Here is a 13,446-nt window from a genome sequence, read left to right as displayed (position 1 = left end):
AGAATGACGGAAAGCCTTTAGTGCCACGTTAGGTCTCCATACACATAAGATGACTCACACTAAGGATAAACCTTTTGCATGTCACAAATGTGGGGATTCCTTTCTCTACAATCAGAGCTGACATCCTATCATCAAACTCATATTAAGGAGAGGCCTTATGGCTGTCAGGACTGTGGAAAACCATTCAGTCAAACATTCAGCCTAAAGGTACATCATCACATTCACACAGGGGAGAGACTTTACATATGGTCTGTTGTGGGAAGACCTTTGCTGGAAATTCTCAGTCTACACCAGAAGAGTCATACTGGAGAAAAACATATAATGAATATGGGAAAGCCTTCAGAAGTCAGTACTGAGAATGCATCAGAGAATTCATACTGGTGAGACGTCTTATACATGCAGTGACTGTGGGAAAGCCTGGTATTCTGAGAGCCAACTCCAAGATCAGCAAGTTCACACAGGTGAGTAGCCATGTATGTGTCCTAAATGTGGGAAGGCGTTCCGTAGCAGGTTATCTTTGTAAAGACCTCACTTAGCACATTAGGGAGAGAATGTTTGTCACAAATAAGGAAGGCCCTTCCTCTAGAAGTCAACATTGTCATCTCATCAGCAAACACGTCGGAGAAGAAGTGTTTCTTCTTATGAATGCCATTACTGTGGGGACTGTTCCATAATGCATAACAAGAGAAGTGTTACTATCACAGCAACGATGGTTTGTCATTTGGTAATGGACATCATCAAATTCATTGCATGCATTTTCAATTTAGAAAGATCTTCCACGAGAGATTTCATATAGGAGAGATGCCTCGAACGAAACACAGTGGCTTTAGCTGGGTCACTGAATTCACACATAAGAGAGCTTTAGTGTGCACTGATTGTGGGAAGAAGGCCTTCAACCGGAAGTCAACACTTAGCACACTCCAGAGAATTTACATGGAACATAAGCCTTTTCACTGCTGTGACTGGGAGATGGGTGAATCCTGACTGAGTGTGGTTTGTATCAGCGAGAGAGCTTATGTACTGATTTGTATTTTTCTTTTTTCTTTTAGCAAGGCCTTCCACAACAGATCATATTGCAATAGACAGCAAGCAACTCAAACCAGGGGCAGTACTTGGACCCATTCACTCAAGCCTACTAAAATGTCGGGTAAGACATCAGGACATTTGGTCTGATCCTCTTCACATGTCCATCGGGTTAATCTTGACTGAGGTTGAAGTAGATACTCTCATTTGGAATTTCTGAACAAGAAACCTGGACCAACAAGCACATCTCTGAGTTTTCTCATCCTTGGCATGTCCTGTGTTAAGAGGTGTGAAACAGCCGGGCGGTGGTGGCACACGCCTGTAATCTCAGCACTTGGGAGGCAGAGGCAGGAGGATTTCTGAGTTCGAGGCCAGCCTGGTCTACAGAGTGAGTTCCAGGACAGCCAGGGCTACACAGAGAAACCCTGTCTCGAAAAAACCAAATCCAAAAAACCAAAAACCAAAAAAAAAAAAAAAAAAAAAAAGAGGTGTGAAACAGATAGAGTCTGGATGGGTGATAGTTTTGCTAAAGGAATGCCCCCAGATTGGAGTCCCTGTGATGTTCCATTCTTAGGGCACAAGGTCCTTCCCATTGCAGCTCTCACATTTATGCCTAGTCGAGTCCTTCGCATGCAGCCTTATCTGTTTACCTCTTTACAGATGCCACAGAGGGGAGGCTGGTCCAAAGCCACTCAATGCCATGCTGCTACCTCTGCCCTGGGAAGGACTGTGGTGGTTTTGCTCTTTTGACAGGAAACTATAGAGATAGTCAGGGATGGTAATACAGTTGTGATTCCAGCACTGGGGAAGTAGAAATGAGGGCCTCACAAGTTTGAGGGTAGTGTCTTAGGGTATCTATTCCTGCACAAACAACATGACTAAGAAGCAAGTTGCCCCACAGACAGCTCCAGCCTGTGTCAAGTTGGCACACAAGACCATCCAGAACAGGTAGCCTAGGCTACAATGTGGGATCCTGTCTCCACAGTCTGTGCATGTGGCTCAGCAGTAGAGCACTTGTCTAGGGTCTGCAAGACCCTGGATTCCATCCCTGGTATCAGAAAAAAAAAATACCAAGTAGAAGGAAGACTTTGCTGTTTTTCCCTTTTCCTCAGTAGTAAGGACCTCATATAGACGAACATCCACAGGTAAGTTTACATCCATTAGTCTTCCTCCAGTAAAGAGTGTCTCCATGAGATATAGGTGCAAGTGTTGTGAGCCACTCTCTGAAAGTGACCTTCACTCAAGGGGTTCCTCCTGAGACCCCCCACTTCTTGCTCTCTGAAGCATGGACACATTGACAAAGCATCAGCGGCCATCTTAGGTCAGGAGGTGGGAGACAGGAGCGTCACAGTGTCAAAATCACCTAGGACTTAACCTCATCTTCACAGAGAGAGAGAGAATACTGTCTGCTCCCCAACCCCCAACCCCCAGATAAGATTTCACTATCCAGCCATGGAAACATATTCAGTGTCTCCATTGCCTGAAAGTGACCCTGGCAGCCATGAAGGTGGCTCTCTGGCTTTTCCTGCAGAGATGGGCCACCCCGCACGTCCAAGGACACAGTTCACTTGTTGAAGAGAGTGCTGCGTAATAGCTGTACTTTAGAACAGAGCTTCTCAACCTTCCTGATGCTGTAACCCTTTAATACCGTTCCTTGCGTTGCAGTGACTCCCAACCCTGTTACTGCTACTTCCTAACGGTAACTTTGCCATAGTTATGGATCATAATGTAAATATCCGATATGCAGGATATATGCTGTGTGACCACTCGGAGGGGCTGTGACTCACAGGTTGAGAACTGCTGTTTAGAGGCTTTAAAAAAAATAGCTAGGCAGTGGTGGCTCATGCCTTTAATCCCAGCACTTGGGAGGCAAAGGCAGGTGGGTCTCTATAAGAGATCAAGTTCCAGGACAGCCAAGGCTACACAGAGAAACTCTGTCTTGAAAAGCAAACAAACAGTAAAAAAAATAATTAATTTTATTTATTTCTGTAGTAATGAGGATGGAGCCTAGAGTATTCTATATGCTAGGCAAGCACTCTACCACTGAGCCACACCCCAGCCACTCACTGGAGATCCTAGGCAGGGGCTGTGCCACTAACCTGTATCCCTAGCTGGGACTCACTTATGTTGCCCAAGTTGGCCTAGAACTTTCAATTCTCCTGCCTCTGCTTCCAGAGTGCTAGAACCACAGTCATGCACTAGCTTACTATCATGTGACTTCTGTGGGCCAGAAGTTTGGGCGTTGTCCTGGCTGAGTCCCTCAAATCTCATGCTAGTAAAGACTGTGTCCTCATATGGAGACTTACCTAGGGAAGAACCCTCTCCTACCCTTCTGACTTGAGGATGAGGTTATTTCCTGGTGTCTGTATGGTCATAGACTTAGCTATCATGGTATTGTTTCATTTTTGTTGCCATAACTATAGGACCAAGCATTTTGTGGTTCATTATAGCAATCTCTCCCATGATCGTGATGGTCACTCCAGGCCTGGAGGCAGTAGCATAGCTCTCTTGGAGATCTGTCCACCGCCGACAGCTCCCACTGGTGCCCTAGGACCGAGGGGAGAATGTAGCTGTCTGAGGCCTGGAAGCCCTCTGCTTATTTCTGAGTCTATGCACTGTGTTTCTTAGTCTATACTCTGTGGCTCTGAGCCTTCTCGTTCCTCAGTGTGAACTACGTTCCCAAGTTCTTCCATCTGTACAAAGGGTAAATAACTACCATTCATTTTCTGTGTGTTTGGAGAGAATTTGGTAAATCGAATGAAACTCAGACAGTGGATCTAATTATTATGACTAGTTCCAAAGCCACCTGTCCCAGCTCTTCAGATGAGGGTCCTGAACTTTACAACGACTGGGGGTGGGGAGCAAGGTTGGGGAGATGGCTCAGTAGGTAAAGCACTTGCCAAGAAAGCTTAAAGATCCGAGTTTGGATGTGGGAGGTGGTGGATGCATCACCTAATAATTTAATCAATTTTAGTCAATAATTTATAATTATAATTAATTTAATTAATAATTGATAATTTAATTGATTTTAAATTAATGATTAAATTAATTTCAGCATTCCTACTGGACACATGGAAGGTTACCACCACAACCTTCGGCTAACCTGGGGTACACAGAGGTGACAAGTGGCCCTACCTCAAGCAAGGTGGAAGGTGAGGATTGGTCCTCACAGTTGTCCTTTGTCTTCCACACGTGCACCGAGCATGTGTGGCATGTGTTAGCACTCTCACCCATAAACACACGTTCAATCTAAAATGCACATAGACATACTGAGGGAAAAGGCGACCATTAGACCACCTATTCATGACCAAGAACCTGCTGTTACTGCAGCTGTACAGAATGGCCCAGGCCTGCCCAGGGCTGTGCAGCCTGCTTTCCACCCCTCCCTCCTCTGCCCCTCTCAGGGCTGGGGCTTCTCTTTTGCCTTCTCTTAGGGCTCTCCACATCTCTTCAGCATGCCCCAAAGCTTGAAGAAGCTGACACTATACCTGTTCCTTCTGCTTCACCTAGAGTTGAGAAGTAATCCAAGCATCTCAGCCAATGACTCGGCCAATACCAGCGCCCTGGTGCAAGGCATGGATTCCGTGGTTGCCAAATGTCTTACCAACTTCTCAACCATCAAGTGGTATGTGAATTCTGTACCAACCTCAGGCAGTAACCGCATGGCAATTTCCCCAGATAGCAAGACTCTGGTCATCCACAGTTAGTCGTTATGACCTTGATCTTCAGTGTGCCATAGAAGATGTCCCAGAAATACTGCAGAGAAGTGAGAGGATTCCCTTGACTGTGGCCTGTGAGTGTGTGTGGTAGTGGGAGGAAAGCCAGTGGTAGACTCTAGTATCCGGAAAAAGCCTGGGCCAGCCTGCAGCCGGCTAGGTGTGGTTAATATCCAGCTCTGGGTATTTGGCTCTGTGGGTTCATGACTGCCCTCCCCACGGGGTGCTGGACTTTAGGAGAGGGACATAGTCTCCATTCTTAGATAAGAAATGGCCAGTATAGGTTTATTGAGACCTGTTTTTTTATTATTATTTGTTTTGCTTATTTGTTTGTCTTGTTAGGAGAGGCAAGTGGGGCTAGGAATGGCTGTTCTCAAACAAGGACCCGGGATCCCTGATATTTGTGTAAACGCTGAATGTGGTGTCCATGCCTGTCATCCCAAGACTGGGGGGTGGGTACAGACAGATCACTGAGGCTCAGTGGCCGGTCAGCCTGGCCAGAATAGCAGAATAGATGACTTCTAAGTCAGAAAGATACTTTATCTGTTTCGTTTGCTTTCTTTTTTAATAGAGAGAGAAAAAAAAAAACATGGAGTTAAGTATGTTAAGGAAGTGGGGAGGATCAGGGGAGTCAAAGGAAGAGATCATAATGGGAATGTATTGTGTGAAAACAAATTTTTCTTTTTTTTTTTTTAAGATTTATTTATTTATTTTATGTAAGTACACCTTAGCTGTCTTCAGACACTCCAGAAGAGGGCATCAGATCTCATTATGGATGGTTGTGAGCCACCATGTGGTTGCTGGGATTTGAACTCAGGACCTCTGGAAGAGCAGTCAGTGCTCTTAACCACTGAGCCATCTGTCCAGCCCCAAATATTTTAATAAAAAAATAAAGATGTGTTGAGAGTTATTGAGGAATGCCTGTGATATTAACCTCTGACCTGCACATTTAAATCATATATGTGTCCACACTGTTATGCACATATGTTTGAATCCAACACAGAGAAAGAGAGATTGCAATTGATCTTTTATTCTTATCTTCATTTCAAGTCGCAAGTTTGCCTTTCTTATTTGCTTTTCTATGTGTGTATGTGTGTGTATCTGTGTGACTATGCACCATGTACGTGTGGGTGCCAACAGAGGTCACAGAGGGTATGCTATCTCCTAAAGGTGGAATTATAGGCAGTTATGAATTGCCTGATGTGGGCGGGGTGCTGGGAACCGACTCAGGACCTCTGCAAGAACTGCGAGCACTCTTAACTGCTGAGCCGTCTCTTCGTCCTTAATTGCGTTTAGATGAATATTTAGTTACTTCTCTGAAACCTTCATATCTGTTTACTAATCTTGTTATTTTTCTTCTGAATTTAGTAAAATCACCTTTCTTTTTCCTTCTTGCACCGATTGCACTAACTCTGCTACATTCAACAGCTAGTTGGATTTAAAAACTTTAATCATGGTGTGAGGCACAGGTCAGTGATAGAGTCTCAGAATAGAATCCCCCAGTGAGGAGGAGGTGGGGCCTGGCTCAGGAGTGGAGCTACTCCCACCAGCATGTGTGAAGCCCTGTGATCACCACCTACAAACTCGAGGAACATAAACACCCACTCAGAATCTCTCCACAGCCAACTGTCTCTTACATTTAATTTCAGCTGAAAATCACAATCAGACATTGCTAATGGCTTTCACATTTTGGTTAAGAACTGTTCAGCGGTCCTCCTGTTTCTTAGGATGAATTCTGTGGCACCATCTGAAGAAAACTAACTCCCAGGAAGACCGAAGACCCCTGACCTCCGAGCTGCCGTTTGTGGGTTTCAGGCCAGAACCAAGACTGAGACACCCAGACTGTAGCTAAGCCATGACTAGTTGCTGCTGCTGTGTGGACAGGGCACTTGAACCCTCTTCCTGTCCTCTGAGATTTGCATGTGTAAGATGAGACATTTACGGACCAAGTGACATGAGTGTTGGTTAACAGACAGCTCCACTAGCTCCTCCCAAGGACTTAGCAACAGTGACCTAGCATACAAAGCAGACTGCTGGCTATCCCACCCACCCCTCTCTCCCTCCCTCCCAACCACCCCTCCCTCTGACCCTCCCCCTCTCTCTTTCTTTCTTTCCACCTTCCCTCTCTCTCACTCTTTCTCTCTGTTCCCATGTGTTCCTGGCCAGCCTCTTCCTTTCTCTATCCCACCCTCTTGAATCTGTTTACCCCTACCCCTTCTCCAGGTCCCTCTCCCACCCCCCCCACTCCCTACTCCTATACCCTACCCCCACTCCCTTTCTACAATAACCCTCCCCTATACCAGATCAGTCACGTAGTATGATTTCTCAGGGAAACACTTTGGCGGCCCCCCCTCAAGTTCTCCCTTACTCCTGCCGCCCCTGCTTTATATCTCACAACAATGAGTTTTGTGGATTCTGCACTATGAAACACATTCAGAGCTTAGCTGTGACACGGTTGGCGCGATGAGCTTTTCTGATTTGCTATACGCCGTTTACTATCTGTAACCTGTAGGACAGCCGAGGTTACTATCTGTAGCCTGTAGGATAGCCAAGGTTTAGCATACAAGAACCCAGAATAGAAGCTGCCTTTCCTGTTTCAGTTGTCACCTGGGGTGGGCTCATTGCACATAGATGGACATCCTGTGTCTTCTGGACAAGATGCCATGCCAAGGGATCAGAAGTATAGTTGTGGTCTTCTCCTTCCTTGTCTCTGCAGATGGACCAGACTGTGTGTCACTGTGGACTCGGCCCGATTTCTTTGCTGGTTTGCTGACTGCTGTTATTGGTTGCAGTGTGCAGCTGAAATGTACCTAGTTCTCCAGGCCAGAAGCTAAGTACCACTGGATCTATAACGGCTCCCTCCTAAGCGTCTCAGAGGACAACGTGACCCTCCCCAGTCTTTCCTGGGAGCAAATGGGCAGTTACCGGTGTATTGTGGAGAACCTGGAGACTACAGGAATGTCACCATCCAGCCGCCTCGTGAGTGCAACCACCCAGCTCTCCAAACTTTGCCTCCCACGTGTTTTTTGTCTAGGCAGGATTGTCCCTGTTGCTACACCCCACTCACAGTTCCTGGTGACATGAAAGACCCTGGTGGCAGCGTAGGACACACCAACTTCTCAGCACAAAGGAGACATCTTTGCCCCAGAAAGACAAAGGGGACTAAGAGACAGAGATGGGACAGAGGATGGGATTGAAGGGAAAAGGAACCAGGGAGAGAAAGAAAAGGGGCATTTGCTTCAGAGGACAAAGGACTGCCTCTGGATAGAGGGGAAACAGACGTGGCCCTTAAGCAGATGGCAGTTTATAGAGGGAAAGGGGAAGTCCTGTGTTAGGGTGAGCTGGTTTGTTTTGATTGGGCATGCTAATTAGGTAAGCCAAAAGGGGGCTTTTAATTGCTGGACTTCAGTACTTGGATAGCTGGACCTTGGCAGTCAGCCTCCGGAGGAGGAAGTGGCCAAATAAGGGAACAGACCTTGATGGCTAGCTTTGGCATTGTAACCTAACAATTTAGCTGGGCAGAAGAAATGGGGAAGGGCAAGGCCTGCCAGAGCCCTGTGTGCCATGCTCAGGCCTGCTAGAGCCCTTCAGTGAAGCCCTCCCTCCTCATCCTCTGAGGGCCTGTCCGAAGCTGCCCATTCTGTCCATCACGTGTGGTCCCCAGTCCTGGAGTCAGAGCAAAGTCCACCAGAGACAAGACTGGACAGCATTTACTTCCTATGTGCCAGCTGCACTCCTGGCCTGTGTGCCCATCCTGGTCTCCTGGCACAGTGAGTGGTGCAGTACCATCCACCTCTGCCTCACAGGTAAAGAAACGTAGCCCCGGGGAGTTGAGTACCTGACCCAAGGCTCTAACAGCAGATGGGAGAGTGGAGAAATGCTTTCCAAGGGCCTCTGACGCCACAGCCTTTGCCCTCCATGCATCTGGATTGTATTTCCCAGACAAGAGAACAGGAAGACGGGTGGGAGTTCAGAGACTGCAGAAATACATATTTCTTCTGGTTTCAAAACAAGGAACTTGGGGCAGATGTGCAAATGAGGAAAGCCCCAGTTTCTCCCCCAGCAGCTCGGTCATTTTCCACAAAGAGAGAAAGTGACATGGTCAGGGAGCGAACCAAGGAAAGGGTACTAAGCTGTGCAGGCTTGGGCTGAGGGCTCGGCGCAGTCACGGGCTTGCTGTGCAAGCAGACGTCAGCTGCCGTGGTGCGCTCGTGATCCCAGCTGCAGTGGCAGAGACAGGAGGATCCCCAGGGCTCGCAGGCCACCCAGCACAGCTTTGAGAGCTGCAGGCCAGGGAGAAAGCTTATCTTGAAAACTGAAATGAGATCAGGAAGCGGAAGCAGGCAGATCTTTGGGTCTGAGGGCAGCCGATCTATAATGAGGTCTTGGCCAGGCAGGGCAGTAAGTGAGATTCTGTCTCAAATAGAACAAAATAACAAGGCGAGCTCGTAAGATGGTCAGCAAATGGATGTACTTGGCTTCAAGCCTGGCAGACTGAGTTCAATCCCAGAGACCTCAGATAATACAAGAAGAGGGATTGCTCCCCCAAGTCATCCTCTGATGTCCACACACAGGCAAGTAACTGGATGCAACTTTTTTAAAAAATTCACATTAGGTTACACCTTAGGAATGACCCTTGAGGTTACCTTCTGACCTTTATGTGCATGAACAGACTGTATGTATACACATTACACACACACAGTTCTAGAATCAAAGGATCTCAGATTCCAGTTCTATCCCTGTAACTAATGTGAACCAGGAGTAAGACTTTCACCATTTCCAGACTCAGTTTTCCCATGTGCAGGGCCAGGACAAGTGCCTCTGCAGTAGAGTGCTGTGAGAATCAGGGCGCTGTAGAAAACTGCAAAAGGTGGCCAGCCTGCCTGCACACCCCAGAGGAGACGGGGTGCGGAGAGCTCATAAGTTTTCAAAAGTTTTCACAGTTTTCAACTCCGCAAGACTAAGCGTTAGGAAGGCAAGGCTGGCCAGCCGTCAGCTCGTTGCTCTTTCCTTGCTACCGTGTCTGGCACACCGCTGGTGCCCTGCGATTATCTTCAGTGAGTTATCAACCCTGCGTAACCATCATTACACCCCTTACAACTCCCTATCCACAGGACTTAGTATGCTCGCTGTTTCTTTGCTCCATCATCCACTGTCTGCATCTGCATCTATTCCTTCCCTCAAAATAACTAAGGATGGAGCTGCTTATCTTGGAGCCGCACAGCTCAGGGCGTCAGGAAAGTCATGGCATCGGGAGTGTGAGGCAGCTGGCCCCACGCATCTAAGGTCAGGACGCAGAGGGCTGAGCGCTGGTGCTTGGCTCACTTTCCCGTGGAATGGATCCTCCCTCTTCCGCTAAACCTCTCTGGAAATCACCTACTAGACCTGTCCAGCGGGCTCTCTTGTTGTTGACTCTGAACCAGTCCCGTTCTCAGTATCAAGCATCCTGTCCTCCCGCCTGGATGTCATCCCCAAAGGGCAAGGGCTTGTCTTTATTTTATTTTTGTTGTGTGTGTACACGATGCCCATCTACAGAGTGGTGCACCTGTAGAGGGTGCAGACCAACTTGGTGACTGGCTCTCTCCTTCCACCTTTACGTGGCCTGCTCGGTGAGCGCTTTACTCCCTGACCTATCTCGCCAGCCTCAAGGAATTCATTTTGATCATTGATGAATCCCTGGTACTGAATAGCGCTTTGCACGCAGTGGGTGCTGACAAATCTTTGGCCACATGGGTGACCAACTGTGCTTGTTGGTTTTTGTCAACTTACATATGCCTAGATGTATCTGGGAAGAGAGCCATCTTACCTGAGGGGAAAATGCCTCCATAATATTGGCCTGTAGACAAATATGTGGGACGTTTTCCTAATTAATGATTGATGTGGGAGGGCCCAGTCCACTGTGGGCGGTGCTACCCATGGGCAACAGGTGGTCCTGGGCCATATAAGAAAGCAAGCTGAGCACATCAGAGAGCAAGTCAGTAAGCCTAGATCCTCAGGGCCTATGGTTTAGTTCTTGCCTCTAGATTTCTGCTTGAGTTCCTGTCCTGACCCCCCTTCACCATAAACTGTAAGATAAAATAAGCCCTTTCCTCTCCAGATTGCTTTGGTCATGGTCCTGTATCACAGCAATAGAAACTCTGAGTACAACTATGAGTGAAGAAATGAATTTAATGAGTGTCCTGATTGTCCTATTGTCCTCTCCACCCAGGGCCACTGCCTCCTGTGAACAGAGTTCTGCATCCCAGGATCCTTGGTGATATTTCTCATCCTATTGGCATCCCTGGGAAGTGCCTGTGTATGTGTGGAATCCTGGTCTACACCCTCTTCCTATTCTGCTCCAGAGGGTGGCCTTTATTCTACATCTTGGGGTCAGGACTCGGCCTCATGACCCATGAGACCTGGACAGATGGTGAGACTGTCCAGAACTGGGCGCCAGGGTGCTTAGGAGGCAGACAGAAAAGTTCGCAGGACCAGAAGCTAGTGGAAGAGAGAGCTCGTGATGAAGGAGCTGAAGTCAACATGCTGGCAGCCGGAAGGGTCGATTAGTCATGGTCTCCAAAGAGTAGAGCACTCCTCAACGTCAGCACTGCCCCTGCTGAAGAGAGCTAGTTGTTCCAGATGGGGGAGTAAGGCTGTCCTGGGTGTGGTAGGGTGGTAAGCACCACCCCTGGCACCTGACCTCTAAACGCCAGGAGTAGAATCCACCACCATTCTGGGTTAGATAGCTAAAAACATCCCCAGATCAGGGGATGTGTCCCCAGGTTAGATCCCCAGGTCAGGGGGCCCGAAACTGCCCTGGGGTGGAATTCAGTATTAGAAGTAATAGTGATGGAGCTGGGGAAATGGCACGACGGTAAAATCCTTGCTACTGAAGAATGAGGACTTAAATTCATATCCCCAATACCCAGGTAAAAAGCATCCACGGCAGTGTGCACCAGAGGATGATAGGCGTTTCCGGGGGCTTACTGGCCAACCAGCAGTCTAGCTGAAATGCTAAGCTCTATGTTAGGTGAGAGACTCCCTAAAAGATAAGGTGGGTCTGGGTGTGCTGGCATAGATTACATCTTCTATCCCAGCACTTGGGGGGTAGTGGGCAGGTGTGTCTTTGTGGTCCTAGGTCATCTTAGTCTATATAGTGAGCTCCAGGGTAGCTAGGGGGATGCATAATGAGATGATGGTGGTATAGTGGTGGGGGATGGTGGGGGATGGTGGGGGGTGGTGGGGGATGGTGGGGATGGTGATAGTGATGGCGGTGGTGATGGTATCAATTACTGTCTGTTCCTGTAACAAAATACCTGAGTCAGTTTACGTAGGATCACAGTTTCAGAATTTTCAGTTCATAGTTGGTACCCATCCCAAAGCTATACATCCTGGCTTCTCACCTTCTAATGAGCAGTAAGCAAAGAGAAGGAAAGAGGCTGGGCTTCCAATTCCCCCTCCAGTGGTGCCCCATTCCAGTAACCTATCTTTGTAGAGATAAATAATTAATAAACGGTCCCGGCAGTGGGTTCCTGCTACCCGCACCCCCCCCCAATTGTTTATGTTCCCGAGTGAAGCACACAGCCTTTTTATTTTGCTCTGCCTTACATAGAGCAATAGCTGCGCTACTTCCTAACCTCCATGTGGTTAATCTACCTATGAGCCAGTCTGTGGAAGCAGCAGGCAGCATCCTCCATGATTTCTGCTGTGCTTGCTTGGTTGTGAGAATCTGGGTTGAATGTTAACACTGTGTGAAATAGGAAGCAGTCCTGCCTCCAGGTTCCCGCCCTGCTCTCCCTCCGTGATGGACTGTGATCTGGAACTGTTAACTGAAACAAACCCTCTCGCTACGTTGTTTTGGTCTGCGTGTTTTTTCACAGCAATAGAACTGAAAACTAGAGCTGATGGGTTTTGCTAATTATTTTTTCCTGACAATAAAATAAATGAATATTTTAAAGTATGGATGGAAATGTTAGGAACACTGAGCACCGAGGTTAAGCCCCAGGTTCATCTCTTCCACTGATGTGTGTAGAGGAAAGTGTTGGGTCCCTTTATCTAGTTCTTGTTGCATTAGGCAATTAGTGCTACTCAAAAACGCCCTGGTGGCTGTGGCACCACGACTTTCTCGATGCCATCCCAATGTTCTGGGTTCTCAAATGAAAGACACACACGTAGCCTTCTAGTTTAATGTCTTAAACAGCTCAGCGGCTGTGCCGCTCCCAAACTTTTGCGTTGTTTATGCCTCCCCTCTGATATTCCTGAGTTATTACTTACTAAAATCTGTGCTCTACCTTTGTTACCCTAGACCCAATTAGGGTGGGGGGGAGGCTGCTCTTTCCAGGCTCTTATAGGATTGGTATGTTCTCTCTTCTGGTGTTCTCAAGCCGGGATCTTATTTCTTTCTCGACATGGTGATTCTCTTTACTTTATCTTGATCCCCTTGTTGAGAATCCTAAAGTCCCGCCTCTGTCTCTCTACCATTGTCATCTGTCATCTAGCCATTGGCTGCCAGCAACCTTATTTACCCATTAGAACCAACTGGGATCAGGGGCCCTCAGTGTCTTATGTGCGAATTCTCTTGTAATTTGGGAAACCCAATGAACATAATACAAACGTTAAACCAAATCTACAATAATTTCTTTCCCAGGACTTTAGGAACACAAGATGTGACTTCTGCCCTCATTTCGTCCCACAGGAGAAACTGGCCATAAGTGTCCATGGCAGGCCA

General features: G+C 47.6%; 1 protein-coding gene across 1 annotated transcript; it reads left to right on the top strand.

Annotated features, from left to right (window-relative positions):
• Positions 1–7,342: 7,342 nt before the first annotated feature.
• Ceacam18 (CEA cell adhesion molecule 18) lies at positions 7,343–11,914 on the top strand. Its single transcript, XM_052164612.1, is given in 6 exon segments — positions 7,343–7,686; positions 7,689–7,718; positions 10,948–10,975; positions 10,977–11,037; positions 11,040–11,148; positions 11,648–11,914. Coding segments are annotated over 6 exon segments (621 nt in total). The 5' UTR covers positions 7,343–7,370; the 3' UTR covers positions 11,725–11,914.
• The last annotated feature ends 1,532 nt before the right edge of the window (positions 11,915–13,446 follow it).

Source organism: Apodemus sylvaticus, chromosome 1, assembly GCF_947179515.1.
Source record: "Apodemus sylvaticus chromosome 1, mApoSyl1.1, whole genome shotgun sequence".
NCBI classification, from domain to species: Eukaryota; Metazoa; Chordata; class Mammalia; order Rodentia; family Muridae; genus Apodemus; species Apodemus sylvaticus.
This window is presented reverse-complemented; position numbering and strand designations above follow the sequence as displayed.